The following is a 27,736-nucleotide window of genomic DNA, read 5'->3' as shown; positions in this document are numbered from 1 at the left end:
ACAACAAGAATCGGCAGAATTGCACGGGATAAATCACCGATTGGCCGCAGAAGTACGGGGCGCCCACGAAAACGATGGTGCGACAATTTAACAGTGCAATAGGCAGAAAAACGTCGTTACGAAACAGGCAACTTGCCTAAATTAAAGAATGAAGAAGAAGAAGAAGATAATATTTTTCGACAAAATTAAATGTGAGTGTGTAAAAAAGACATATTTTTATTTAATAAAGAAAAATATGCAATCGCAGATGTAAAGATATTATATCAATTTACTTTATTTTTACGAATTTTTTTTATAACCAATGATCGAAATAATTTAAATATATTCCAAATAAAGAGTATATTTTTTTTCAAATAAAATTAAATAAGAATAAATTAAAAAAAAAAAAAAATATATATATACATACACATTTCTTATCGGTAAAATAAAAATCTAATATTTCTGAATATTCCCTTTTTACACGTGATCTTGATTGTATTAATAATTTAAATATTTAATTATTGCATATGGAAATGAAGGTAAATAATTTTTCGCTAGTTAAACAAGTTTCAAGAAAAACGTATTCGATTTTATGCAAATGATGTTACCTTCATTAACATTTAATATCGAAATACTCTTTCGAAATACGATTAAAGTATAAGATTATAAAGTATTGGAGTATTTCTGTGATTCATAAAAAAAAAATAGAAAAAAAATAAGATGTCTACTTTGTTTTATTTTAATTTTTTGACTTCTTTTATATTCGTTATAAATAAACATCGTATCGATGCGCTAGAATGTGTCTTACGTAAATCAATTAAATTATCCTGTTTTCTTGTTGACCCTGTCCAGATACCTTGAATTAACACACTTATATTAACACGCCGCGACGTGTAAGGCAGTTTCATATAAATATCGACAGAAATCTTGCTCTCGGTAGTATTTGAACGATTCTTGATCCAGTCGGATTATTGTTCAAAGCATTTGCTCTTATAAGTTTTTGATCTTTTCGATTATATCGTAAGGAATAAAATGAAGTCATTCGTCGTACTTGCTTCCTTCCTCCTTCTTGGGGTAAGATCAAGATTTTTTTCTTTCTTTTCTTTTTATTTTAATATAATTTGATTTATTTCTCTTCTATACCTTCCAATTGACAAAACTTTAATTATATTATTTGGAATTGTCATTATGCTTCTTCGCAAATATTTGATCGATTTATATGAAAATTATTAATGCGTTTGATATTTTTAATGATTTTCAAGAAAAGAATTATGGAATTGATTATTATTACAAATTCAAAAATGAGAGAATAATTTTCAACGATAAATAATATTATTTTGTCAAAAGCCAAAACTTTTAGTTTATTATAGGATACGCTTTTTTCTTTCTCTCAATTATAAGCAAATTAAAAATCCATGTAAAACTAATGGTAAGATAATTTTAATACCTAAATAAGTAGTTGAAAAATATATATAAACGTAAACTTTTTAATATACTTATTGTAATACGCTTTCCTCTATTTTTCTCTTTAATTGATAAACTTTATATTATCCTATTCGGGCTCATCAAATTATTTCACCGGCTTACGCGAAAAAGTCTAATCGTATTAATACTTCTAACAATTTGAATAAACAAACTTGCAACAAATTTCACGTTCAATTTGAAAAATAAATTTATCTTCGCAGGTCGTCGTTTCTGCTGAATCTGACCCTGGAGTAATGAAATATTTAAAAGCCGTACCAGAAATTTCATTGGCCAAATGCTTGAAGGAATCTAATCTAGAAGCTGGTAAATCAATTATTTTCATATTGTTTTATCTCGAATAACACTTCCAATGATATGATGAATATCATGGAATACATGGCATTCGTGATATTCATGGTTCTACGTGATTCTACGTGAAAAATTAAAAATCGAAAATATAGAATTAATTTTATTCATACGAGGTTTTGTTCTAGAGAAAAATATGTTTGAAAATTTGTCGAATATATTAGCAGTCTTGAAACTTGTTCAGTTCACGGAACCCATATGAGTGTAAAAATAATTTATGATATTAATACAATGTAATATATTTTTAAACGACAATTCACGGAACATTTGAGTAAATTATGTGAAATCTCAGGGTTGCATAGATACACAGTTTAAATACTACTTTCTTATATGAACAAATTTAAGATTCCACAATTTTCAATTTAGCTTTTCATACAGAATTACCCCCTTGTTCGCTAATAATACCAATAACAGAATACCCTGTATATCCACTTATTGTTAATTATATCGTTTTCTTTCTTTTTTTTTTTTATTAACTCCATAAATCTTTACAATTTGTCCATTGACATTTGGTAAATTGTTATATAAATGAAAAAAGATAGCAAATGGACGGTTCCTCCAATGAGATATCGTCGCTATTGTCGTTTATTTCATTTACTTTTAGTTCTTACTAGGTTTTCAGGATATATTCTTTTTTGAGCCTTCTAGAGATACATTGGTTTTAGTTATCGTCGGTAAGCGAGTTTATGTGAGTATTAATTCTTTTTTTCAATGTGGCTTTCGCTGCTATACCCCAAAGCGGTAATCCATATGTCCAGATTGGTTTTATTATTGTTTTGTAAATTCTTAGTTTATTCTCTATGCTAAGTTTCGATTTTTTGCCAGTTAGTTATGCCATTTGTCTTCTTTTTAAACGAATTTGTTCAATTATGGCATTTATATGCTTTTTCCAAAGCTTTTTTTTTCTTTCTAAAGCTGTAATTATCATATTAGTTAGTCTGTGTACTTGTTCAACGGTAGAGTGTTTTTTTCGGAATCCAAATTGATGGTCAGGAATCAGGTTTTTGTCAGAAATTATTCGTTTCATTCTTTTGTATATTACTTTTTTCAACAGTTTAAATAGTAATGGTAAGAGAGATATCGGTCTATAAGAATTTACATCATGCGAATTTTAATTAGATTTAGGAATCATTATAATTTCCGCGAATTTCAAACTACTTAAGAATTGATGAACGTCGTATTGTTGCGTTAAATAATATTGTGAGCATCCTAACTGATTTAAGTAGCTTTTCTTTTAGTATTCTACCATTTATTAAATCGTAACCTGGTGCCTTTCTTATTTTGATTTGTGATATTAGCATTCTAATTTCTTCGGCTGTTGTGCTATTAATGTTTTCATGAGATTGTGTTTTGCTTCCGAAGTCGTTTACGTTAGTGTCTGTGCACGTATGAATATTGAAGTTGCGTGCTGTGAATATGTTTTCTAAGTTTGTTACGAAAATTTCCGCTTGTTTTTCTGTGCTTTTCGCCCATGAGCCGTCAAGATTTCGTACGGCTGGTATTGATTTTACTGATCTTTTTGCTGTTTTCCAAAGAAAGTAATTAGTATGTTCGTGAAGTGAAAGTAATGTCAGGTATCTTTCGAATTCTGCATTGTTGTGATCTCGTATGCTATGCCTAAAATCTTTAGTTAATTTGTTTAGTAATCTTTTATTACTACTTGTTTTATTTTTCTGCCACGTAGCTTTAGCTTGCCTTTTTACTTTTATTTTATGCGAAATAATGCTAGGATATGACGGGATTTTTCTGGATAAAACATTTTGAGATGTAGACGCCCACGCTGATTCTTTTCTAGCATCTGTTAAATTATTAACTGCTTTTTCTATTTGTAAAGAGGTCTTGAGCGGAATATTACAGTTCAATTTGGATTCTAAGGTTTCCTTAAAGATCATTCAATTTGTACTTCCATGAATTTTTGAATCTTGGTGGTACATAAATAGCCGAGAGTTGAAGTAAATTATCCTGAGTTCTTGAGGTAATTATAGTAGCTTGAAGAAATCCGTCGACTGTATTACTGTGCAAATGATTGATCTCATTTTTAATAATTATGGCAGTTCCACCATGCGCTTTAGGATTTTTTGTGTCATACATGGTTTAGTATGAAATATTTATATAGTTTCTATCTGTGAAATGAGTTTCGGAAACGAATAGAATGTATATGTCGTGCGTGTATATGAATACTTTGGTTTCTTGAATTCGTTGTTGCAATAAATTACTGTTCCAAACCGCTATTTTTATTTGTGTATCCATCATTTGTTAATAAGTAGCGTATTTGTTAATAGTTGTAGTATTGTGATAATTTGTTACGTTTGTTTTTTTAGAATAGAATTTTCCTTCATTATTATTTTAGTTATGATTTCGGTTTTTTTATTTAATTGTTTCAATAATTCTTTAATTTCCGATGTCTCCTCAATGTTTAAGTCTTTTGTATTTGTATGTGCTCGTTTGGTTACTTCAGCGTAGCTTCTTCTTAATTCAGTGTGTTCGAATATTGGTATTTTATCTCTGTTGGCATTTTAGTTTTTAATTATTATATAGACTTTATAGTATTAATTATTATATAGACTTTAATTATTGTATTAAGCAGGTTTTTAATATCGTATATGTTTTTATTATTATACTGAGGAGCCAGTTCGATAAAAAATAAAGGTAGCGGCTGTTTGATATCGAATTCTCGTTTTTTTCTTGATACGTGTGGTTTCCCGTGTTTTTAGTTTTTAGTGCATTTATTACCTTTCTGAACGTATCTGATGTGGGGTAGTTTGTACTTTTACTTGGTTATCTTTAAGTTATTTTATACTACATAGTTATTTTGTCCAGTTGTTTCATTCAATAACTCGAGCAAAGGGTCGATAATTTTCGCGTCGATGAATATTGAAAGTGGTTTTACTACTTTTCTTTCTTCTAATTTTCCTGTAGTGTTTTGTGGTTCTGTTGACTTGTCAAGTAGATCATAAAAGTTGCTAACGGGTATGCCTTGAAGCCATTTTGTTGGTAATGGTGCGGAAGAGTTATTATTGTTTTTTTGTTCACTTATCTTGCGTCTTTTTGAGTTTTGTAACTTGGTTGATTTAGCGGGAATCCAGTTTTACGAATCCTTCAAGTTTGTATCAATCTCACTTTCCATAAACGAGTTTCTATTATTTATTTTTATTATTCTCTTCTGTGTATAAGCAAGGCGAGAAGATTGTTTTGGTTTCCTTGTTAATTAAAACATGTGGTTACTTGTGAAGGTGCACAGTGCAAACTCACTAGGACACTGGTCACTTTACCCTTGTATCTGCGATGTAAACCTAACGTACGTTATACTGTATCTCGACTTATATATTATTTAAATATTTAATTGGTTTTTATCTTGTCCAGAAAATAAAATTATAAAAATAGGTTTGTCGTAAGAAGATTGGACGGATTAAAAAATCTTGTTGCAACAACAAGATCAAAATAACGTTCAATAAGATTTTTTAATCCGTCCAATCTTTATACGACACCTATTTTAATAATTATTTAAATACTTGTATTCTCGGGAGCGGTAGATAAAAATGTCCATATTTACTAACGATTACAGGGAAAGTGAAATTTCTATTTAAATTCCATCTTATGTGTATTTAATTTGATTAGATAAGGACAAGTTACTTACCGATGAGAACACTGTAGATCAAGGAAAATTAAGCTGTTTTATTGCCTGTACTTTTAAAGACAATGGTTCAGTAAGTAGACAAAATTATTTCATTATTATTATTTAAAAAAGTAATGTATTTACTGTAAATCTAGTCTATAATAAATAAATCGATCGATCGATTGTTAAAATAAATCTTTCCATTTCCGTCTGTTATTAGTTGGTCAACGGTGTATTAAAATACGAAGTTTTGGCAGAAATACTTTCTAAAATATTTACTAGCAAAGAAGACAAACTTCAAGAGAGGTTGGAACTTCTCAAAGCTTGCATTCCCGAAGGTAAATTACGAGAAAACAAAAACACGTAGAATAATTCAATTAATCTCATTAACTTTGTCAAATTTTTATTCTACATTTTCATTTAGCTGCAAACGCGAAAAATGATTGTGAAATGCTTGGAAAGTTGCTCCAGTGCAAGCAGAGCAAGCTTAAAGAATTAGGTCTTTAAATGGAAGTAATTAATTGTGATCCGACATCGAACGAAATATTGCATGTTCTATTTTTACTCTCTCCGTATATATGATTTAACCTTTTATAGTCTCGTCTGAAATATACAAATAACTTTTATAATTTGTCCATAGTAAACTTATGAAATTCGTTTATGATGAATATCATCTCTTAGTGTATGTTTCCAAATTTCTTCTTTAAATTATTAATTTGTATTTAGATATTGATGTTGTCCGATTTTTGATTTAAGGTGTTACCCTTATATTTTTCTTTTTTATATGTAATATATATATATAACGACTTGATTTTATAGAGGGTTAAATGATAATATCCTTATATTTCCTTCATAATTTTCTATTAAATATTAACAATTTTCCTACTAATTATACATTACACATGCATTTTGATTAATAAAAACTTGTCAAAACATTTATCGTATTTCTTTCTTTTTATTTCCCCCATCTGTCAAATTGAAATATAATTTGATGTTACAATATTTAAAGAGAGAGAGAGAGAGAGAGAGAGAGAGGAAGAGAGAATATAAGAAAGGGAGGGATGGTGATGATCGTAGAAAGGCAAAAGCATATGAATAAACAAAAGGACCTTAATGTCTTTTGAATTATTAAGGTATACATTCGGGATGATAAGTGAGCTTCATCGAAACCTTAGAAGGATATAATTTAACGTGTATACTCTTGCTATAACGTGACATAAATATGTAAATGTAAATGTATAATAACGATGTGTGTGTGTGTGTGTGTGTGTCATACGGTTCTATACTCATTCACATTAAACGACAGAGATGAGAGGAACACTATAACGTAAGCGGCTCACGTGTGAGACGATGTAATGTTCGTGTATAGTGGAAACTTACTTTCAACCAGCTATACAATAAAGTTACAAACTGTTGTGCGAATGTATCCACCAAAAGCACATAGAAGAAGAGTAAACTAGTTTTGCAAATGGCCAGCTTTCCCGTACGATTATATTCTTGATCCTTCTATTACAGTTTTGTGTAAAATGGAAAAAGAGATAAAATAAAAGTAGAAAAAGAAAGAAAGAATAATCAAATTACTTTACAACACTTTTGCGTCAGGGTTGCGTCGGAGTTTACATGTCCAAACCTTAGGGACATACTGTATAATCGAATTTTCAAATATTAGTTTGGTTAATTAAGTCCGTTATTAATTATATTTTAATTATTAATTATAAATAAATAATACGGCAAAAATCGAACGGATTTATTGACCTACTTAATAATTATGTAGGTTATCAATAAAATATAATATATATTAGGTGGGCAAGAAAGTAATTTCGGTTTGCACCAGTTGTTAGCGTTATGTTTGTTTCGTTATTTTTCTTTCAATGTTAAAATTTTGTTTCTTTTAAGATTTGGTAGTCGATACCTTTAGGTCGTTATAGAAACCAATTTCGTGTAATTTTGTTTGCAACTGTCTGTTTACAATCAGTTTTAACATGGAGTGCAAAAATAAGTATTTTCGACACATTTTACTTTTTTATTTTCATAAAGGCAAGAAAGCGGCTGAGGCTCTCAAAGAGATATGTGAAATTTATGGTGTTGATTGTTTAACAGAACGCACTTGTCAGAATTGGTTTAAAAAATTTCGTTCTGGAGATTTCTCACTGAAAGATGACCAACGTTCTGGTCGACCTTCTGAAGTTGATGATGAAAAAATGAAAGCGATAATTGGATCGAATCGTCACATAATTGTGCGAGAGATTGCAAAACAGTTAAATGTATCACATACAACAATTGAAAATCATATAAGACGTCTTTGACTTGTTAAGAAGATCGATATTTGGGTTCCTCACGAATTGAAAGAAATTCACCCAACACAACGAATCAATGTTTGTGATACGCATTTCAAACGTAATGCAATCGACCTTTTTTTGAAACGAATTATCACTGGCGATGAAAAATGGATTGTCTTCAATAAAGTTAATCGAAAAAGATCATGGTCCAAGTATAATGAACCAGCACAAACCATATCAAAAGCTGAGTTGCATCAAAAAAAGATCATGCTGTCAATCTGGTGGGATTACAAGGGTGTTGTGTATTTTGAGCTGCTTCCAAACAACCGAACGATCAACTCAGATGTTTACTGCTAACAACTTATGAAATTGGAGGAAGCAATCAAAAGAGTAAAGGCCAAAATTTGCAAATTGCAAAGGTATCGTGTTCCACCACCACAATGCGAGGCCTCACACATCTTTAGCAACACGTACGAAACTATTGGAGCTTGGTTGGGAAGTGATGTCGCATCCTTTATACAGCCCCGACCTTGCACCATCGGATTATCATTTATTCCGAAGTTTACAAAACTTCTTAAAGGGTTAAAGTTTCGGTAATAACGATGACCTCAAATCGCACTTAGTTGAGTTTTTTGCTATTAAGGATCAGAAATTTTATGAGCGCAGGATAATGAAGTTATCAGAAAGATGACAAAAGGTCATCGAACAGAATGGAAGATATTTGACTGATTAAAGTTTATTTTTTGTATAGAAAATTCAAGTTTTATTTCACACTAAAAATCCGAAATTACTTTCTTGCAAACCCAATGTATACAAGAGTATTTAGATTATTTATATAAAATAAATTTGTTCACATTGAATTATTTCAACAATAAAGTCAAGGTAGACACAAACACACACACAAATATGTATATATGTAATAAGTTATTTCCTTTTTCACGATTTTACTCAAGTATAAAAATAATAACATTCATAAGACAATAGTATTATGTGGAAAAATGGTTCTACGAAAAACAAACGATAAAATCTTTATTATTGGGTATTACGTTCCAACCCAGCTACCACATACAAACACACACAAACACACGTATATATATATATATATACTTAAAATTACTATCATCATCGTCATTATAACTATCGTCATCACGATACAATTATAGTAATTATTACTATATTGATATAATTATCATTAACATATATTACAATACTATTGTTGCCTCTATGTTTGGTCTTCTTATTCTTGTCGCCATTAATATTATTATTATACTCTAATTAGTATTATAATTATTTATAAACAGATTCAGGGTCCATTTCAATAAATGCACCTTTCTTTTCCTATAAAATTTTATTTCTTTAATATAAGCTATTTTTTTAAATCTTTAATTTCAATCACAACTATCAAAAAATTCACAATTATAAATAAAATACATTTTATTTAATTGAAATATTGAAATAAAAATATCTATATCACTTATTTGCCAAAGCCAATAAAATAAACTGACACGCATACACGCATAAATTATAAATAAGTCCATTTAATTTGACAGTAAAATTGATAGTAAAGTCGTTACTGTAAAAAATCGGTCTACGTAATTCGTTAGATTGATTGAACCTTTACTCGTCTCGACGTGCAAATCTCTTTTAACGAACTTTGAGATAAAAGAAATCAAACAAACATAAATTTCTTTTATACAGAAAACTTATAATTAGTAAAAGAAAAGTATAAAGCATTAGAAGATGAAATTAAAAAAAAAAAAAAAGAAAGATAAAAAGAACTCACGAGAAGAAAAAGAAAAGAAAAAACACGTCTGTTCAATATAAAATTTTATTACTTGTTCTGTTATTTTTCTTTCTTTTTTTGTTTTTATAAAAAACATGAGGATTTTCAATGTAGAAACAATTATATTACGTAAATATAATGTATCTATTATTCTTGAATCCCAGAAACTTCCTACATATTACACTAGTTAATTACTGCTTCGCACCGTTGCTTCCGACCGTATAAATTCATTGTTGGCCGATTTGCAAGCGTAGTCAGCAAAGAGATTTTAACTGTCAACGTTAGTTTGATTTTCATCTTTACTAAAAAGAAAAAGTAATACGATATCAACCAAATCAAAGATGAAGGGACTCAAGATCATAGCTTCCGTGTTATTACTCGCTGTAAGTAGGACAAATTTTTCTTTTTTTACAAATTCCTATTGAAAACGTTCATACTAATACTTATATATGTATATAATTTTGATATAATATAATATATTAACAATAATTAATTTATTATTTAATAGAATAAAAAATGATTTTCTATTAGGTTATCTGCACAGCCGAAGAATCGGAGGAAATTTTAAAGGAGCTCGAAAAATACGAGGAAGAATGTCGCGAAGAAAATGGAGTGGCAAAAGGTAAGACGAAAATACGTAGACTATTTAAACAAAAATACAGTTATATGATTATTAACAATTATACAAATGTTTCTTTTACTTTGTTTTATTTGTAGAAGAATCAGAAGGTCATCTTAAAAAACTTTGCGCTGGTGATGAATTAGATAAGAAGGTTGGCTGTTACATGGCTTGTTTCCACACAAAAATTGGCGCAGTACGTAAAATTATCAATAAAATATTATTTAAAAAAAAAAAAAAATTAAAATAATATAATAACACTTTATACAGTCAGTAATGGTGGAGAATTAACGTGAACATATTTCTTCAAAATTCATTCCTAAAATATTCTACATACATTTATATATTTGTGTGTGTGTATGCGTTTACGTGTGTTTGTTTTTAGTTGAAAGATGGGGAAATTTTAACAGATAATATTGAAAAAGTTCTAGTATCTATGATAAAACATGAATCCGTAAAGGAAGAATTATTAACCAAACTGGACACTTGTAAAGCCGAAGGTAAGCGGATCATTTTTCTTTCTTGTAAATATACGATTTTAATTATTTTATTTTTAATAACAAGAGTGTTAAAATATATTCTTCTTCAATGACGTATTTATTAATTTACTTATATTTTTGACAGCCTCCAAGGAAAGCGATGATTGCGATAAGACGATTGGATTTACAAAATGCATGATTAAAGGAACGGAATTATGCAAACGTATTCTCGAGAAGGAATAAATTATCATCTTTTATAATTTTTCTGTCGATACGTTCACATTAATCTAATAAAATAAACGATCCAATGCATGTTAAAGTAAATAATTTGTAATACGTAAAGGTAAAATACGTAAATGAAGTAACCAAATAAATAAAAGTAGCAAAAATTGTTTCCGATTTTCTTCAATACTTCGAAACATTATAATAATTAATATAGGTTAACCTTGAGATTAATGTATTATAAAAAAGAAGAAAAAAGTTAAAAATAAATCAATTAGTTGTTTATCACGTGATAAAATAAAATTATTAATAAATGTGTCGCAGGGAAGTTGGACGGGGTAAGAATTTAGAACTTATTGAACGTTTCGTCCCTTCATCGGGACTTCTTCAGTAACTAAAATATATTACGACTTTAAAAAATACATATTATCAAACATTTAATACACAGTTATTCGATATTACCTCGATCATTAAACATACATTTTTTTTATATTATTTTTAAATAATAAAACTGTACTTAGCATCTATAAATCGTTATATCATAAATCGTTAAATTTAAACACGTAATCAAAACAATAATGATTCAATCTAGACTAGTGTCTAATAATCTAGGTATCCTCACCATTATTACCGTGTCCTATTGATGATAATTAAACTTAAATATTTCGTTGCAAATGCTATTCAAATTATTTGTGTCTGTTCTGTAATTAATTGTATTATTATTCACTATGTGGTACATTTCGTTTACGTTTCTTTTGTACCAATTGTCTTCTATATCTGAAATAGTTGCTGTTTTAAATTTAAAATTGTGTCCTGTTTTAAAGTGATATTCAGCTAATGCGGTGGTATTAGTTTTTTGTGCATTAGTGGGTTTACAATCATTTCTATGTTGATCTATACTTTTTTTGAGTTTTTGTTTCGTTTGTCTTATATAACACTTGTCGCATTCACAGGGTATTTTGTAAACTAAATTTGACTTGATCTAACTTATCAACTTTATGCTTTAACTTGGTGTAAATAGAATTCACTTTCACTAAATTAAAAAATACTAGTTTAATATTAGTACTTTTAAAGCATTTACTTAGTTAAAAATAAATAAGGTTAAGTATAAATGAATTTTTAGTGCAAAGTGTTTGGTCGTCCACTTTTTATTAAACATCGTCAATTATCGAAACAAAAATGGGTCTTGGGTATATCAGGAAGAACAACTTTTCGATTTCATTTACGTTATAATAGCTTACTTGTCTCGCATTGATGGTTTCTGAAATCAGTTTATCTTCCAGTAAGTCGTACCCGTTCAGACCTCGGTTCGCCTCGCTCCAAGTGACGGATAACTTTGTTACCGTAATTCAATCGAGTTCTATATAAAAGCTTCCAACCATATATGTCACGTTGCTAGCATACCCGACATATCGAGCTATCCACCTTTAGAGAATTGCTAAGATCGTGTGTAACACAGACAACGACAGTAACAAAAAAAAGGAAAGAAAAATCTTAGATTTCATGATTATTCTTATTACAATTCGAACATCGAATTTTGATAAATAAAAATCTATGCTAAATAATTGTAACAGAATTATTCGAATGTTCAACCCCTATGATTGCCTGAATTCAAATTCGCAACATTAACCCTTTGCACTCGAGCGGCGCCGATACGGCGCCCGGTTGAATTCAAGTGTGAACTCGAGCTGCGCTGCTGCAGCGCCCGAGTTATTTGAAATCTTAAATCAAGCGACTTAGCAAAACGGCACAAAAAGGGACTGCAAGGTTTGCTTTGACCGTAACACGACTGGAGGTAAACGGGAAATTTCTTATTACTGTAATACGTGTCCTGATAAACCAAGAATGCATCTTGGCTATTGTTTCATTAAATATCACACCAAAACTAATTACAGAATGTAGTATTTATCAAAGTTTGTTTTTTCCGACATATAAACGAATAAACTGATGATATTTTATTATTTCTATACACTTGTTTGTTTATAAATGTTTTTAAAGTACCTGTAAAATGTCTACTTAATTTAGCCGAATTAGTCTCGAGTTGCTGGTTCGCGCAAGCGAAAAAGGTCTCGAGTGCAAAGGGTTAAAAACATTAACACGATGAATGATAAATGAAAATTATTTTGCATTATTATATGATGATAATATATTTGAATATTATAAATTATTATTGCATTTAATACGAGATCTCAAATAGGAAATACGTGCTTCCTATCGATCGATCGATCGCGACTCGACGATGTTCAGACGCAATTAATATTACTCTCGATTATAGATATCTACCTAGATAGAATCGCGAATCGCTGCAGAATTTGCTTCCAAGTCCCATAGGGTAAACGCCGTAGCAAACGAGGGGGGAGGCCCCCCGACCACAATGGAATTTCGAAATTCTACGTTAAATTAGCATCGCTCGAATTCCAGCACGGGCTTTCTAAGTTATGGGACATAAGCCCATAACCAGAAAGACCCCTACCCTCCCTTCCTTTTCTTTCTATCCCAGACTTCTTCCTAGTGCGCATGTACAGTCGAGAAAATACTCGTTCGAAGTAACTCTCCCAACTTATACCCATCCCCCTCCTCCCGTCATTTTCCTTCTTTCTTTGTCTATGAGTAGCAGTTGATCGGTAGTCCCATCACATCTCCCCATACACGTTTTCGGATACTCCTAACGTCTACTTCATGCGCGAGATAATTAATGCGAATTTGTGATTAATTATCTCGGAATCCGCGTTGTTTGCGAGTTTGAAATTATAAGACCTCCCTCCCTCCATCCACCCTTATCATCCTATTTAGGTAAGTTTGTACTTACTTATGCGTATCGATCTGACCAGATGAAGAATGATTTATTACAGAGTACTTATATACGCATACTTATATCTCTATGATGGAAGATGATGATAATAATGCTTGAGTGTAGATCCATTGTCTCTTTATAATTAAAAACGATAATAAATTTAGTTTTAAGCTTTGACATAAATGTGAATATTTATGCGAAAAGTGTTTTATGTACTTTTCTTGGTTTTTTATTAAAATTAGAAAAAAAAAAAAAAGAAAAAGATCATCCATTGTATCTGATGAAAAATTGTTTTTAAGCCAACAAAATTTTAAACATTTTTGGACGAATTTAAATCGAAGAATGCAGCGATGAGTTTTTAATGAATAATAAAACGAAGAAAGAGAATCGCGAAATTCCGGATCCGGAATAACTGTAGAGACACGTTGTATGTAGTAGTAACTTGCTTACATAAGTATGTATCTATGTATGTATGTATGTAAATATATATGTACACTATATACGTACACGGTGGTCTGGCACTTTCGAAGCTATGGGGAAATACGGTGGCGAGCATAAACGCGTCCGGGCAATTTATCGAGCAGGTTACACGAGAGCCCGTGTTACAAGTACGCGTTTTCCGTGATATATGTGCATCGAGCAAGCTTGTAACGGCGCAACACTTTTGCGTCTGTGTTGGTAAATGTACAACAAGCATATACAAACCGTGTCTCGAAAGTTTCGAACCATTGAGGAAAGCTAATAAAAGTTCATATCACTAAATTCATTTCTAACTAATGAAATATCGTAATATCGTATCGCGTTGTCCCGGAATATGTTCGTGTCCGATTTTAAATCCAAAAATATATTCAAACATAAAAAATACTTTTCTATCCAATAATATTTCATTTAAATATTTATATTCTTTGCTTTTTTTTTTATTATTAAACATTCTTATTACATTTTTATCATTCAAAAGTCTAATTATTTCTTTTTTTCTTTTTTTAAATACAAAATAAAATATCGAATAAATTATTTCGATAATTAAAATTTGACATAAAATTCTATATTATTGTCCAATTTTTTTGACTAAAAGTTCAATTCGCATTTGGGAATACAAGAAGGAAATAATAAAGGAAAGATAAAAATAACAACAACAATAGGAAACATCAGAGGGCTCAAAGTTAGGTGCCGAAAACGACAGCTAATAAACCTAACTCCCATAAAGAGACGACATATCCCATGAACCTAGAGATCATTTTCCAAAACTCTCTCTCTCTCTCTCTCTCTCTCTCTCTTTGGTCTCATCCTCCATCCTGGAGGCATTTCGAGCACGAAAATTTTCGACCATAATAATTTGCCGGCGGTACGATTACGAGCGATCATAAAATTAAGGGGACGATTCGTGGACTCTACTCCGGACCCTTTTCGTGCAATCTCATTCCATCTCTCTCATTCTCATTCCCCTTCTCATTCTCTCTCTCTCTCTCTTTCTCTTTCTCTTTCTAGTAAACCTCGACGATGAAAATTTGGCAACAAAACCCAACCACCAACCGACGATCTATACGTATATACTAATATTTACTTATATATATATATACATGGTATGTATATAATATATTGATCTCCGTTTTATTTATTTTCCCAGGATTTTCAACGATGAATGGCCTTTTATAAGCGTCATAAACCCCTTTCGTAATTTCGATCAGTACACTTAATAAAAAGGTGCCTTTTCCGTTCGATCAAAACCAATGAATTTAACGTGAACATTTCAATACTAATGGAAAATGAAAAAGAGATGGGGAAAAAAGTGTGCAAGCGCAAATAAAAAGAATACTGCGATTGAAATAGAATAAGAAGAGTCTAATTGTAAGTTTAACAGGTCTAAAATCATGTGTACAACGATTACAATAATAATAACTGTATTGAAAGATAAATATGAATGTTGAATGTATCGTTAAGATGCATATAAAAAAAATGAATATAATAATAAAAGTTAGTTTCAACGATCTTGGATTATCTTGAAGAGTTATGTCGAAGGAGGTATAGCTACGGGAGGTCCATGCCCTCTCCGTGTCTCTCCGAATCGATTTTAGGCGCGTGGACCACCATAGTCGAGTATCCCGTGTGCAAGACCATCGTAGTTGAGAGGAAACCTCCTGTGTCCTTGTCTAGTTTCTAACGTAGCAAGTAACGTCCTCTTTTGTAAACCTCCTTACTCCTCCTTTCTAAACCCTCCCTCTACCCAGTTACTTTATCTTCCATTTTTATCTTTCCAAGTAGATATTTAATATTTCATAACGCACGTTATTCGCAACATAAATAATAAATCATATCCACCGGTGTTTTAGATATTTGTTAGTTTTAGAAACAAACAAAAAATAATAATAGATCAGAAATACGTATCTTCTTATTTTTGTATTTCATAACGCACGTTATTCGCAACATAAATAATAAATCATATCCACCGGTGTTTTAGATATTTGTTAGTTTTAGAAACAAACAAAAAATAATAATAGATCAAAAATACGTATCTTCTTATTTTTGTATTTCATAACGCACGTTATTCGCAACATAAATAATAAATCATATCCACCGGTGTTTTAGATATTTGTCAGTTTTAAAAACAAACAAAAAATAATAATAGATCAGAAATACGTATCTTCTTATTTTTGTTCCACATTCTGTCTCATCGAACGCGAGAAAGTAATTCGATCTTTCAATGAGAACAAGGAGATCAACGTACTTAACTTGCTTAACAGTTAAACTACGATAAGCTATCGTGTATCGAACAGATAAGCAAGCTTCTGAATCATCATCGTGTAATTCTTCTAACACATATCACTGAACACCGATAATATATTTATCGAATAACTCGGCCAATCGAAGGAAACACCTTTTAGAAGGCACGACGTGCACTTTATAAAACAAATTACTATTTATTCTTATTCTTATTCTTATTCTTATTCTTATTCTTCTTCTTTCTCGTCGTTTAAAAGATAGTAATCTGATCTCCTTGTGTTAAAGATAGTAATCTGATCCGTTAGTAACATCAAGGAATTTGCTTCGTCAATGGGATCGCGAAAAGATATCAAAGAAGATACACCTTGTATTATATCTAAATACTATTAACCCTTTGACTGCTATGAACGCGTATACGTGTTTGTCAATATGAATGTAAAATAATGTAATGTTGGTTTGCGTATTGACTATTGTTTTTAGTCTTGTTACATAAAAATTATATGTGTGTGAGAAACTAAAACTTTAAGGCCTTACATACGTCGAGAATTTTCAAAAAATCGATTTTTTTTTTAAAAGATTGTTGTTCTCTATAGTTGGAGGCTTATTTCTGTGAAAGTCGATTGCAAAAAGTCCCCATAGATCCAAAGTTATTGTAGAAAATCATATGGTAGCACGAATCAATGCTACAAAAGTAACAAAAGGGGCCAGAACAGCTCGTCGACTGGAAAAAAATAAACAAAAACAATTAATTACCGACAAGGAAGGCATACAATACGAAGCCGGAATGGGAGATAAAACGTAAGTTTACAAAACAAATAAAAATATTCATAAGGTTCTTGCATTAGCTGCGCGCGACTTCGAGCAAAACGAGCTTAAAACTTTAAACGCGTTTTTCGATTTTTTTGTAAATATTCGAAATCGTTTTCTCTGTAACATGTCAAGCCGGATTTTTAATAATTTTGATTTAAAAATGTTATAAAAATAATTAAAGTGTAAAATTTATGACGTGTAAAACTTATACTTTCTGTTAAACTGCCATCAATTGCTAAATTTTTCGAAATTCAAAATTCCGGCTCGACAAATATAACTACAACTTTATTTTACAAGAATTTTTGTTAATTTTACGGATCGATCAACATTTACTGGAAATATGATGCCGACCGTGGAACAACTTTTTTTTTTCTTAGTGTTGTGGATCACGTGATTTTTTATATAGTAATTTTTGTAAAAATAAAGTGAAATAAAATTTTTGTATAAAGTTTAAATACCAATAAACAATGTATACTATTTACTTTTATTAATTTCTATTGTTATCCCCACTAAAAAAAATGTTTTTCTTTTAGCGCATTTTTGGCGCTGCTAGACGTAATATAATTTATTATTAGATTTGGTTAAAATAATTCCAATCAATGGAAAAAGTTGCACTAATAATAAACTACTTCGTCTCTACAAAATACTTCAATTAAATGTCTTCAGCAATCAAAGGGTTAATTAACAATTTTCATGAAAAAGAAAAAGAAAATAAATATATTTCGCATACACGTTCGCGTGAGATATCTAAAAATTTCTTTAATTAATAAATAATATAATCGTAATTTTATATATACGAATATGTTATACATATATTCAATGTAACGAATATAAAATCCTGATATAAATAAAATCTGCAGTATGACGTTATCATAAGAAAAAAAAAATTAATAATAATAATTATAAATGCACACGATAAAATAATTTAAAAGCACAACGATCGTCGAATATGTAAATCAAAGAGAAAGTTTGTTAAAAGGAAAGATATTATACCCATGATTGTTATGATGGTTACGGTGTAGAAAAAGTGGGGGATCAAACAAGGCGTTTATGGCGTGGCATTTATGGACAATAAAAATTTGCCCGTAGGAGGGAGGGAGGGCGGAGGAAAATCGACAACGAGTTTTTTTCGCTAACCCCTAAACCCTACCTACCCCACCCACCTCAGGCCACAAGTTCACCTTAACCTACGTACAAACAAGCTCGTCCTCCTCATCCCTGAAAAATAGGCAATGCTGTTTCTCTGATCCATGGTGTTGTATCGTTTCACATGCTCACACTCGTGCCTTCGAAATGGTGCTTAAAGCCGCAGGCCATACACATCCGAACGGCCACTTACTTTTATTAACGCGCTTTATCGTTTTACGATACCCCTCCCACCCCCACCCCCCTGCTATTATTACACCGGTAACCAACCCAGTGCTATGCTTTTTCGAACTCGTGTATTTTTATTTTCTTTCTCAATACGCGTTCGTTAACAAACTTCTCTTTCTCTCGCAATACTTTTACGAATATTCGACTATCTTTACCTTTATATCTTTCTTATTTTTTGATCTCGTTTATATGCATTCAAAGCTTCTTCTAATCGATACGAATTAAGATTTAAAAGGTTTTTGGTTGAAAATAATTCCTGCGATAAAAAGAAACAAAATGAAAGTAAAATTGAAAAATAAAACGGCAAACAAATGGAATATGACTCGGTGGTAGTTATATCGATCGAAGGATTAATCGAAACTTTCGATTCTCGTATTTTTTTTCTCTCTTCCTCTCTCTCTTCTTTTACGACCTTAATTCAGAGTTATACGTCTGCGAGATAATCTCGAAGACGGATAAAAGCTAATTCGGGAAGAGAAATATTGCCTATCTTTTCTCCGTATATATGTGTAATACATTATCGAGGTTATTCAACTGCGTTTCGACGGTATTATTATGCGTAAATCTTGTTCCTGATTCGATAAAGTTGCCTAATTTGTCTTTACCTAACGTATCACGATTGCTAAAGAAAAATAATACGTATCTCTTAAAGAGACATTTTTATGTTTTACTGAAATGTCGTTGGAATATATTATTTAGACTTGACACGTTCGTATGCAACGAGTATACTTTCTCGGTAAGAAATTATTTTACTTATTTTTTTTTTATTATTATTATAGTTGCACATTTGAAAACAAAATTAAAATAACAATTTAACGTTCTAACGTATCAACGGACCCCTACTTTGAAATTTGTTGTCACTAATTCAACATTAAATATTATTCCTTTGCAATATAAATTTTATCATTGTTATAATATTGATTTATTATATTATCGAGATAATTATTCAATCTATTCTCGAATGTTATCTGTATTTAAATAATATCCCAAAAAAATATCTAACTTTTGTTGAAAATTTGTTAATTATTTGATTGATCGTTTGAAGTATAAATAATTATTCTTTAATATGAAATTGTTTTTTAACGACAGATTCATGTAACAATGATACTTTTGTAAAATATACTAACGCGTATTATTTAGGTAGAAGCTTATCTGAAAAGAGTGTAGCAACGTTGGCGATAAGAAAAGTACTTTCGTGCAACAGGGTAAGTATGTATCAACAGTACGAATAAAAAAAGAATAAAAGTTTATCTTATCCAGGTCTATGCCTACTGGTGTTGATTTTCTGCATCCTCGTATGATTTTCTCTCTCTTCTACTGTGCTAGCTAATTGTAAATTATCTTCAAATAAATTCCCGACTAATAAAACTTCACGATCACTCAAACTAAACTCAATTCTTTTTCTCCCTGATTTCCCTATTTATATTAAAAACACAAAACCATTGGAAAAACAATGAAAATATATGAAATAAAATTACACACGCGTTTTATATATAACATAATTAAACGTATATATAAATGTTCCAAATATCGGATCAATACATTGAATTAAATAAAATAACACAATTATCGCACCTCGTTAACTGATTATATTCAAAATTAAATGAAAATTAAATTGAAAATGAAAATATCAACAATTTTAAGATAAATAATTAATTGGAAAAAATTAATTTAATATTTATTATTTCAGACAATGATTACGATATTAAAATAAGAAATTAAATAATTTTGTATTATATAAGATATTCAACAGATAACTTTATTGTACGTAAACTTAAATTTATTTATAACCAGTCAACAATTTGTTAATTAAAACGACTTCTTCTTTTGATATCGAAACGATAGTATTAGACACACGTCGATAGCTGCTAGTCGACTGATTTATGAAAGAAAACTATTCGTTTCCTCGTTCGATTCCATTGGCCGAGTTTGATCAAACAAATAACATGTTGCTCAGTTATGCAAAGTCTTGCCCACAATAACCTGACTAACATATCTCCTAGTCGTCCTCGTCAAACAGACCAAATGCGTTCAATTCGCGTAGGTTCCAAATTTTTCTAACGCCTACGACGGAAAAACGGGTTTCTTCTCTAACTCTGATCGATACTATTATACATATGTACATGTGTGTGTGTGTGTGTGTGTGTGTGTAAGAATTAACCATTCACTTTTGCAATGATATTTAGTTCATTTAATTAATACATTTAACAGAGTGGTTGAACGTACCCCTTCTTTAGGGTTCATTCTCTCGTTACGATTGAGGGAGAGAAACATTCTATTCGAGCAGTAAACAATGCGCCGATTAATCGTATAAAACGAAAAGTACCTCCATTTAACTTCGATTACTTTTCTTTTGATCTTTTCTTTTTAATTACTCTACCATTTCTTTCTTTCTTTTTTATGTTCAACTTACTTTGATATCAAGTGGCAATGAGCTTTTAAGTGTTCCTTATTTCAAATCAAAATTAATAATATTAATGATATATATATATATATCACAAAAAAAAATATGTTTAAACTATCATCTTTTTTTCTGTCCTTTGTTTTGTATTCATTTTTTTTTCTTTATACAAATCTTTATCACAATAATAACAATTATTCAAAATTCATAAAGTTATATTGGGAAAAGAATAAAAATAAATTAGTTAAATATATTTCAGATTGTACTAATAATAAAAAGAAAAAATGTAAAATAATGTCTAAACGGTAAACACTCGATTACGAGATTGATGGCGTCAGCAGTTACGTTGGATTAACGAGGTAAGCGATTCTAGGAGAAACGTGACCCGTCAACACCTGACACACGACTACCTGTCGGTTTCTTGTACCTTCTAGTTCACCTTTAGCGAACTCGAAGTAAACTCGTCGAAGGTCGGAACTAGTCGCGCGTGGCCATTTGTCACACCGTTTAAATATTTTCTCTTAGACAAAGAGAATCTTTGTTCATTATCGTTCACGAACACGAACAAGAACGTGTTCTACAAACAAAATTTAATTGTTCCTTATAGTATTTAAAAAAATACTAACTAACGTAATATAAGCCTTTCTTTCACTTTGAAAAATATAATTAAATACTTTTTTTTTTAATTTTTATACTTTATGAAAAACTGTAACGTATTCTAAGTTTTGTATATTGCAATTAATAAATTATTGGATTATTAGATTTATTTTTCAAAGTGAATAAAATAGAAAGATGTGATGGATTCGAGCAATGAATTCTTTTCTTGTGTATTCTCCTCTAAATTTCATGAAATTTAATATCAAAGACATCCATTTTTTCATATATTGGATGCGAATAGAGTTCTCATTTTTTTCTGACATATAATACTCAAAGAGACATTGACATTTGACCTCCACCCGAACGTATCCAGCAGCCAATCAATACCTGCATGAATATGTACTCTCTTTTGCTTCCAAATAAATTGAAATCGGATTAAAAGATTAACGCTAGATTTGCCAGCTATTTTAATATACCTATTTTTATCAAACTTTTTATCAAAAAGATCTTTAAAAAAAGTGCTTAGTGAGGTAAAAATAGCAATAGTAAAAAATATATTTTTTACGAATATATATAACTGATTCTTTAGTTATAGCTACAAAAGTAATGATATTATTACGGAAAGAAAATGTTACATGCAATAGGAATTTTAAATTGAAATTGCAAGACCAGTCATTTTGACGTAACGCATTTCTAACAAAATAATCTATCTAAAATTTATATTTGATTGTTAAATTACTATCTCTTTCTCTCTCTCTCTCTTAAAAAGAAAACCTTCTTTACATTAAGGTATCCGTGTTTTCTCTAATTGTCATATTCGTATATAAATATTCTTTTGTTTCTAAATAAATTGAAATTGAATTGAAAGATTAGTATCTTTTGACTTCTCGTTTAGACTGATACTTTTTCATTTCTATCCAATGATCTGTTCGATTTTTCAATTATTATTTCCCCTCTATTAATAGAAAGACAAAATGATATTTACTTTTTCTGTTCCATCATAACTACATAGATTTTGATCTGCTTTTAACAGCGATATTTTAGACTCGTTAAAAGACTCGTGAGTGTCTCTTTCTTGTTAAATTGATCAAAGCAATGATGCAACGTGTCAAAGGCTGCCGAAGACGAACTCAATGAATAATTCTGATCAAGAAGAAAGAGACGAAACTTATTTTCAACGTGAATTAATCAAATCTTTCCTAAGAAATCCATGCGTTCTGAAGATCGTTTATCACCCTTTTCGTAATTTATAATTAATATACTGAAGAGAGAAAAAAGAAAAAAAAACGAAAAAGAGAGAGAGAGATCAGGAACGCATATTCTCAGAATTCCATACGTGTATACACATACTTAAATACTTACGTACTCCCATACGTATATACTTTAAATACTTGCTGACATGAGTCACTTCTCAGAAGCCTTGCGTATCACCAAAGATGTGAATTTAAATGGAAATGGAGAGAATGATCGGTGCCTCTCTTCGATATGGGAATTCGGAGCAACGAACGTTCCTTCTTCCTCTTGTCCTCCTCTTTTCCTCCCCTCGAAATTCTCTTTCTCTTTTTTCTTGGCTCTACGTCCAGTCGCATAACTTTCGCCGAAAATAATTTTACTTGAGCGCTTCGGAAACCTCATTTTAATTTATAACACAACTTCATACAATTTTTCAAACGATTGTAAAATTTTATTTTGTTCAACGTTGACTTTGTGTGACTAATGCCTTTTTATATATATATATATTATATATTCATTCTTTTGCTCGTTTCCCGAAACGATTTAATTATTTTATTCGACAATTTATTCTGCTTTACTTATTTGATTTTATTTTCCCACGTATTTTTGCAACAATTCTTTTCCTTTCATCGACAATAAATTCTACTTCTTTTATTTATTGTTTAAACAAATTATTAATAAAAATGTGAGTCATAAGCGATCAATATAACACCGTATCTAATAATAATCATAATAAATTTGACTACGCAAATATTTTGAGTTAACTTCCATTTTACTATTATTATTATTGTTTTTTTATAGACAATTAGATATACGATAAAAAAGAAATAGAAATAAATAGACATATAGGAAAAGCAAAATCTATTGTAAATAATAGTGAGAGTTATATACGCGATACCTTTGCTGCCACCTACCTATCACCTAAGACAATAATATTCGATAACTTGACACGGATATACACGTAAAATAATATCAATAACTATAATATGAACTTAAAATAAAAACCCTTTTAATACCTTTTAATAGGAAGGAATGTGTCATCCGAGATAAATCGATTGTACAGATCTTGGCCTCGTTCGATCGATGCTCTTCACGCATACATAGATACACAACTTACATATATATTCTTACACGTAAACACACCATCTTTTTAAATCCTATTTCATAGAATTTGAAGCCACGTAAGACGTTTTTCTTTCTAATCGTTGTATCAATCAAGTTAACATTTAAAACGTTTAATTTAAGTCGTGAGAAAAACGTTTTTAACGAGTTACTTCTTACGTGACTTGTATATCTTGGACTTGCCTGAGATGACAGTACCGGCGGCCATATTGGAAACTTACGAAATAACCGTTTTTGAATTTTCATCGAATATTTTCGAACGTTCTTTACTCGATTTCTCGTAATTTTATGATAATGTTACATTAATCGAGGTAATTAGGATATTTCAAGTATTTACTGATTTATAACTGAAGAATAATCGTTCAAAAATCGAATTTCATCATAGAGGTGAAGAAAGTGCCGCGATTTTCGAATTACACGTGTGACAAATGAAAATGGCGCGTACTAGCATCGTGACATACATGTACCGCATATTCAAAACTATTGTTTAAGGATTATTTTGATTGGCAGGATTAAATAAAATATGTTAGATCGCAGCAACGATTTATCGTGGCGTTACGTAAATCAATGTTTGAAATATAAGACAAAGACGATGAGAAATAATATCGTGCTTACCAATGACAACATCGTCCCTTCTTATTCTTCTTATGGTATTTTAAAGGTATTTATATGCAAATTATCTCGTTCATGTCTCAACGATAGCACAACACTTCTTAATGATACAATACAGTCATTAAAAAATGATAGATCATGTGAAGAAAATTCACTTGTTTTTTGTTTTACGGTTTTACGATGGTATCATTAAAAAACATAATATTCGCAAACTTCAAGGTCGTTAATAAACAGGCGAGAAAGGTAAAATACCGCGACACCTGTTGCACTGACACGCGCACGCACCAAAAAATGTACATGAACTGTATAATACTCACTTACTGTGTTCTTAATGCGACATCTACGCCGATCGATGCACCATCTTCCAATCTTATGTGTACTATCTTTCCGTAATGGCGGTACCGTTGAATACATTTTTTTCAAGTTAAATAAATATAGTTATATATATAGAAAAGCCAGATGATACATAAAAATACATATACATATTGTTATTGATTAAACAATAACATATACATTATTGTATAAATTATATTACAATAATTATTTGAAAAACTTCTTATTTTACAAATTCACTATAAAATTATTTCATTGAATAAATTAGTATTTAAAAATTAAGTTATATATTCCCTAGTCCAAAATACATTATCTTAATAAAATAATATTTACTATATTAAAAGAAAACTTTTCGTTTTAAATGTTTTTACAGTACATTTACTTTTATCATTCTATTTATTTTCTATAATAAAATTTTAATGTATTTATATTATAAAATACATTAAAATTATTGATTACTCGAAATAGTAATGAAATATTACTAAGGAAATGTTATAAAAAAAAGACTGGATTAATCAGCGAAATGAATATACTTATTATTAATCATTCATTAGGACAACGTAAGCAGACCCATGTTTCAGCAGGCCTGTGCAACGCTTTCATTGAATCTTTATAAGGTATGTGCCAATGACCATTTTTAACTTGCGCAAAAGAATTATATGATACAGGATCTACCAAAATATGCTTTTTAATTAGATCGTCAAAATGCCAAGTATATTGATGACCAAATTGCCACCGTATAAAGTCTTTGTGTAAATTAAATTTTTTGAGTTTATGATGATGTTGTCGCATTCGATCGATAGAAACAAACTTCGAATTATTTCCACTAGATAATGTTGCATATAATATAAAAGGATCATCCTGTGTGCTATAAAATATAAAATTTAAAATATTGATTTGTATTTTAAAATTAACCCCTTGCGCTACAATAACATATGAGACTCATGATACGTTTTATGGCAGAAACAAGCAGTGATGCAGCATGATACGTTTTATGGCTAAGCAATTCAGTGTATTAAATCATAGCGCAAGAGATTAGATCCACAAATTATTTCTTAGTAACATAAATAGAACTTACTTATTTTTAAGAAAGTAAACATAGAAGTTATCCTGATTAAATTTCCATTTGTTCGATTTATATTGATGTTGTCGTGTAATGATCAGAACTTTTTTACCTTCTATAGTAAATCTTTTTATTATAAAATTCAGCTAAATATAGATAAAAAAATGATAATGATAATTAATATTATTATTATTATTATTATTATTATTTATATATATGTATTATCATACTTGTACACTTACGATTTGAGTTTTACTTAATGTTACATTAAGACCATCTATCACAATGTCAAATGGTTTGAATTTTCTAATAAAACTTTTAAAATTATTCAATTCTTTTGGAGAGGTCTTTTGAAAAATATCGTCACCTATTATTATGTCATTAATTACAGTTTTAGATAGTTTGTTAAAATTAGTTTTGTAAGTAATCGGTGATAAATAATTTTGGCAATGACTGCATTGGCCACTAAAATAAATAAAATATTGATTAGTCATATATTTGAGTAAAATAAAATATTAAAAGAGTAGTATAGCATACTCATTTGAAATCCTAACATGATGTCCTTCCCATCCTGCTTCCTTACAAACATCTACAAATTTATTGATAACAGGTGCTACTGGTACAACATCATGTTTCTCCCAAAAATGAAATATTTTGTGAATCGCATTGTTTAATTCTTTTTTTTTATTTAGCAAATAATAATCTAAATATATATTGTATAAAGTGATCCTCCCATCAATACTATTACTATTTGCTAGTTCTTCTAGAAATTCAAATCCAATCTTTGGTTTCCCATTTTTAAATGCAGCCATTGCTATATGTGACAACATGGCAGGATTAACATCTTCGATTGTACCATTAACTTTTATTAAATCAAATGTATTTTCCCATTTACTAGTCATACATAAAGTATGAACGCAAGTTAGCAAAATCGAAGAAGGTAAAATTTCATAATCCTTTTGTATTTTATTACATATATTTATAATATCTTCCTCTATTAAATTCGATATTGGTATTTTTCCTGAATTTAATACATGCAGATATTTCAGTAAAATAAAATTACTGATAGGATAATTCTTGCTTTTTAAATATTCGAAGTAAGATTTAGCTGCTTCAAATTTACTATTTTTTATACATACTTCCAAAATGTTAAGATCGACACTTTTTTCTGGTATCAAATGTTTATTAATGATATCATTGCGTATATTTAAAAATAAATCCTCCGATGGATTATTTGTTTCAAATAATGGAGATAAAGTTTCTGTTATGTTCAATAATGTTTCATTTTTATGTTGATTATCTAATATACTTTTGCTCGATAATTTTTGCTCGGATAACAATTCTTGAGCTACTTTTATAGTATATAGTTTATTCGTTATTTGTTTGTTCACTATACTTCTATGGCGTAAGAGAATTCTCATTGATGCTCTAATAAACTCCATTTAAGAAAATAATATTTGTATGTGCATCAATATTTTTAAAAAATTTAGTTTTCTATAAACATTGAATCAATATATATCAAAAATGAATAACATAATTTTATAGGTTATGGAACAATAACATGGGCCAACAGTAGTAACTTTTTGCATAGCAAGCAATATTCCCTAGTTTATATTCTAGAATTTATAGAATCATTGCTATGAGAATAAATGTGTAAAAAAAATTATTTCTTAGCTTATTTAATCATATTAAACTGCAGAATTCGATAAAAGTGTATGCGTTAGTATATATAATAGAAAAGAAAGTGACACCATATTTTTAATTACTAGCATCGCATTGATATTTCTAGGTAGTTTTTCGAAGTAACGTTGGCTTCATGAGAAGGGTTAGCATTGCTTTGACGTTCGGTGAATATCGTATAAGGTCGGA

At 29.8% G+C, this 27,736-nt stretch overlaps 4 protein-coding genes across 6 annotated transcripts in view; 2 read left to right on the top strand and 2 right to left on the bottom strand.

The window, feature by feature from the left end:
• LOC122525799 (protein sprint-like) overlaps positions 1-24,766 on the bottom strand; it is a 145,541-nt gene extending 120,775 nt beyond the window's left edge. The window contains exon 1 of one of the 2 annotated variants that reach the window (XM_043648759.1): positions 24,475-24,766. The gene's annotated coding sequence lies outside the window, so the exon portion shown is untranslated. Of the gene's footprint in view, positions 1-23,753; positions 24,057-24,474 lie in introns of those variants that run through there. The other variant, XM_043648761.1, reaches the window with a different exon arrangement.
• On the top strand, positions 935-6,360 carry LOC122525801. The gene is made up of 5 exons (XM_043648777.1): positions 935-1,053; positions 1,665-1,767; positions 5,428-5,516; positions 5,646-5,763; positions 5,850-6,360. The coding sequence occupies exons 1-5, from the start codon at positions 1,012-1,014 to the stop codon at positions 5,930-5,932; spliced, it is 435 nt and encodes a 144-aa protein (XP_043504712.1). The 5' UTR covers positions 935-1,011; the 3' UTR covers positions 5,933-6,360.
• On the top strand, positions 9,728-10,952 carry LOC122525800 (general odorant-binding protein 56a-like). Its single transcript, XM_043648776.1, has 5 exons — positions 9,728-9,870; positions 10,019-10,109; positions 10,205-10,302; positions 10,492-10,606; positions 10,731-10,952. Exons 1-5 carry the CDS (start codon positions 9,829-9,831, stop codon positions 10,826-10,828), a joined length of 444 nt encoding a protein of 147 aa, XP_043504711.1. The 5' UTR covers positions 9,728-9,828; the 3' UTR covers positions 10,829-10,952.
• A 549-nt stretch (positions 24,767-25,315) lies between the features above and the next one.
• On the bottom strand, positions 25,316-27,609 carry LOC122525319 (mitochondrial ribonuclease P catalytic subunit). 2 transcript variants are annotated; one of them, XM_043648040.1, is made up of 5 exons: positions 27,007-27,096; positions 26,405-26,888; positions 26,110-26,332; positions 25,883-26,013; positions 25,316-25,672 (listed from the first exon to the last, which is right to left on the bottom strand). In XM_043648040.1, the coding sequence occupies exons 2-5, from the start codon at positions 26,767-26,769 to the stop codon at positions 25,348-25,350; spliced, it is 1,044 nt and encodes a 347-aa protein (XP_043503975.1). In that variant the 5' UTR covers positions 26,770-26,888; positions 27,007-27,096; the 3' UTR covers positions 25,316-25,347. The 2 variants fall into 2 exon arrangements, with proteins under 2 accessions (XP_043503975.1, XP_043503974.1); XM_043648039.1 differs by having other exon boundaries at positions 26,405-27,609.
• Between the last annotated feature and the right edge of the window lie 127 nt (positions 27,610-27,736).

The sequence above is a fragment of the Polistes fuscatus genome, unplaced genomic scaffold (genome assembly GCF_010416935.1).
Source record: "Polistes fuscatus isolate 324 unplaced genomic scaffold, CU_Pfus_HIC Scaffold9, whole genome shotgun sequence".
Lineage (NCBI taxonomy): Eukaryota > Metazoa > Arthropoda > Insecta > Hymenoptera > Vespidae > Polistes > Polistes fuscatus.
This window is presented reverse-complemented; position numbering and strand designations above follow the sequence as displayed.

Bases quoted from the DNA above. Each gene is read 5' to 3' on its own strand.
- LOC122525319 (XM_043648039.1), bottom strand. From the start codon at position 27,309: ATGGAGTTTATTAGAGCATCAATGAGAATTCTCTTACGCCATAGAAGT. The intron at 26,333-26,404 runs GTATGCTATACT...TATTTATTTTAG, and splicing joins CATGTTAGGATTTCAAATGA to TGGCCAATGCAGTCATTGCC. The intron at 25,673-25,882 runs GTAAGTTCTATT...TATATTTTATAG, and splicing joins GTTTACTTTCTTAAAAATAA to CACACAGGATGATCCTTTTA.
- LOC122525800 (XM_043648776.1), top strand. From the start codon at position 9,829: ATGAAGGGACTCAAGATCATAGCTTCCGTGTTATTACTCGCT. The intron at 9,871-10,018 runs GTAAGTAGGACA...ATTTTCTATTAG, and splicing joins CTTCCGTGTTATTACTCGCT to GTTATCTGCACAGCCGAAGA. The intron at 10,303-10,491 runs GTACGTAAAATT...GTTTGTTTTTAG, and splicing joins TCCACACAAAAATTGGCGCA to TTGAAAGATGGGGAAATTTT.
- LOC122525801 (XM_043648777.1), top strand. From the start codon at position 1,012: ATGAAGTCATTCGTCGTACTTGCTTCCTTCCTCCTTCTTGGG. The intron at 1,054-1,664 runs GTAAGATCAAGA...TTATCTTCGCAG, and splicing joins CTTCCTTCCTCCTTCTTGGG to GTCGTCGTTTCTGCTGAATC. The intron at 1,768-5,427 runs GTAAATCAATTA...TAATTTGATTAG, and splicing joins GGAATCTAATCTAGAAGCTG to ATAAGGACAAGTTACTTACC.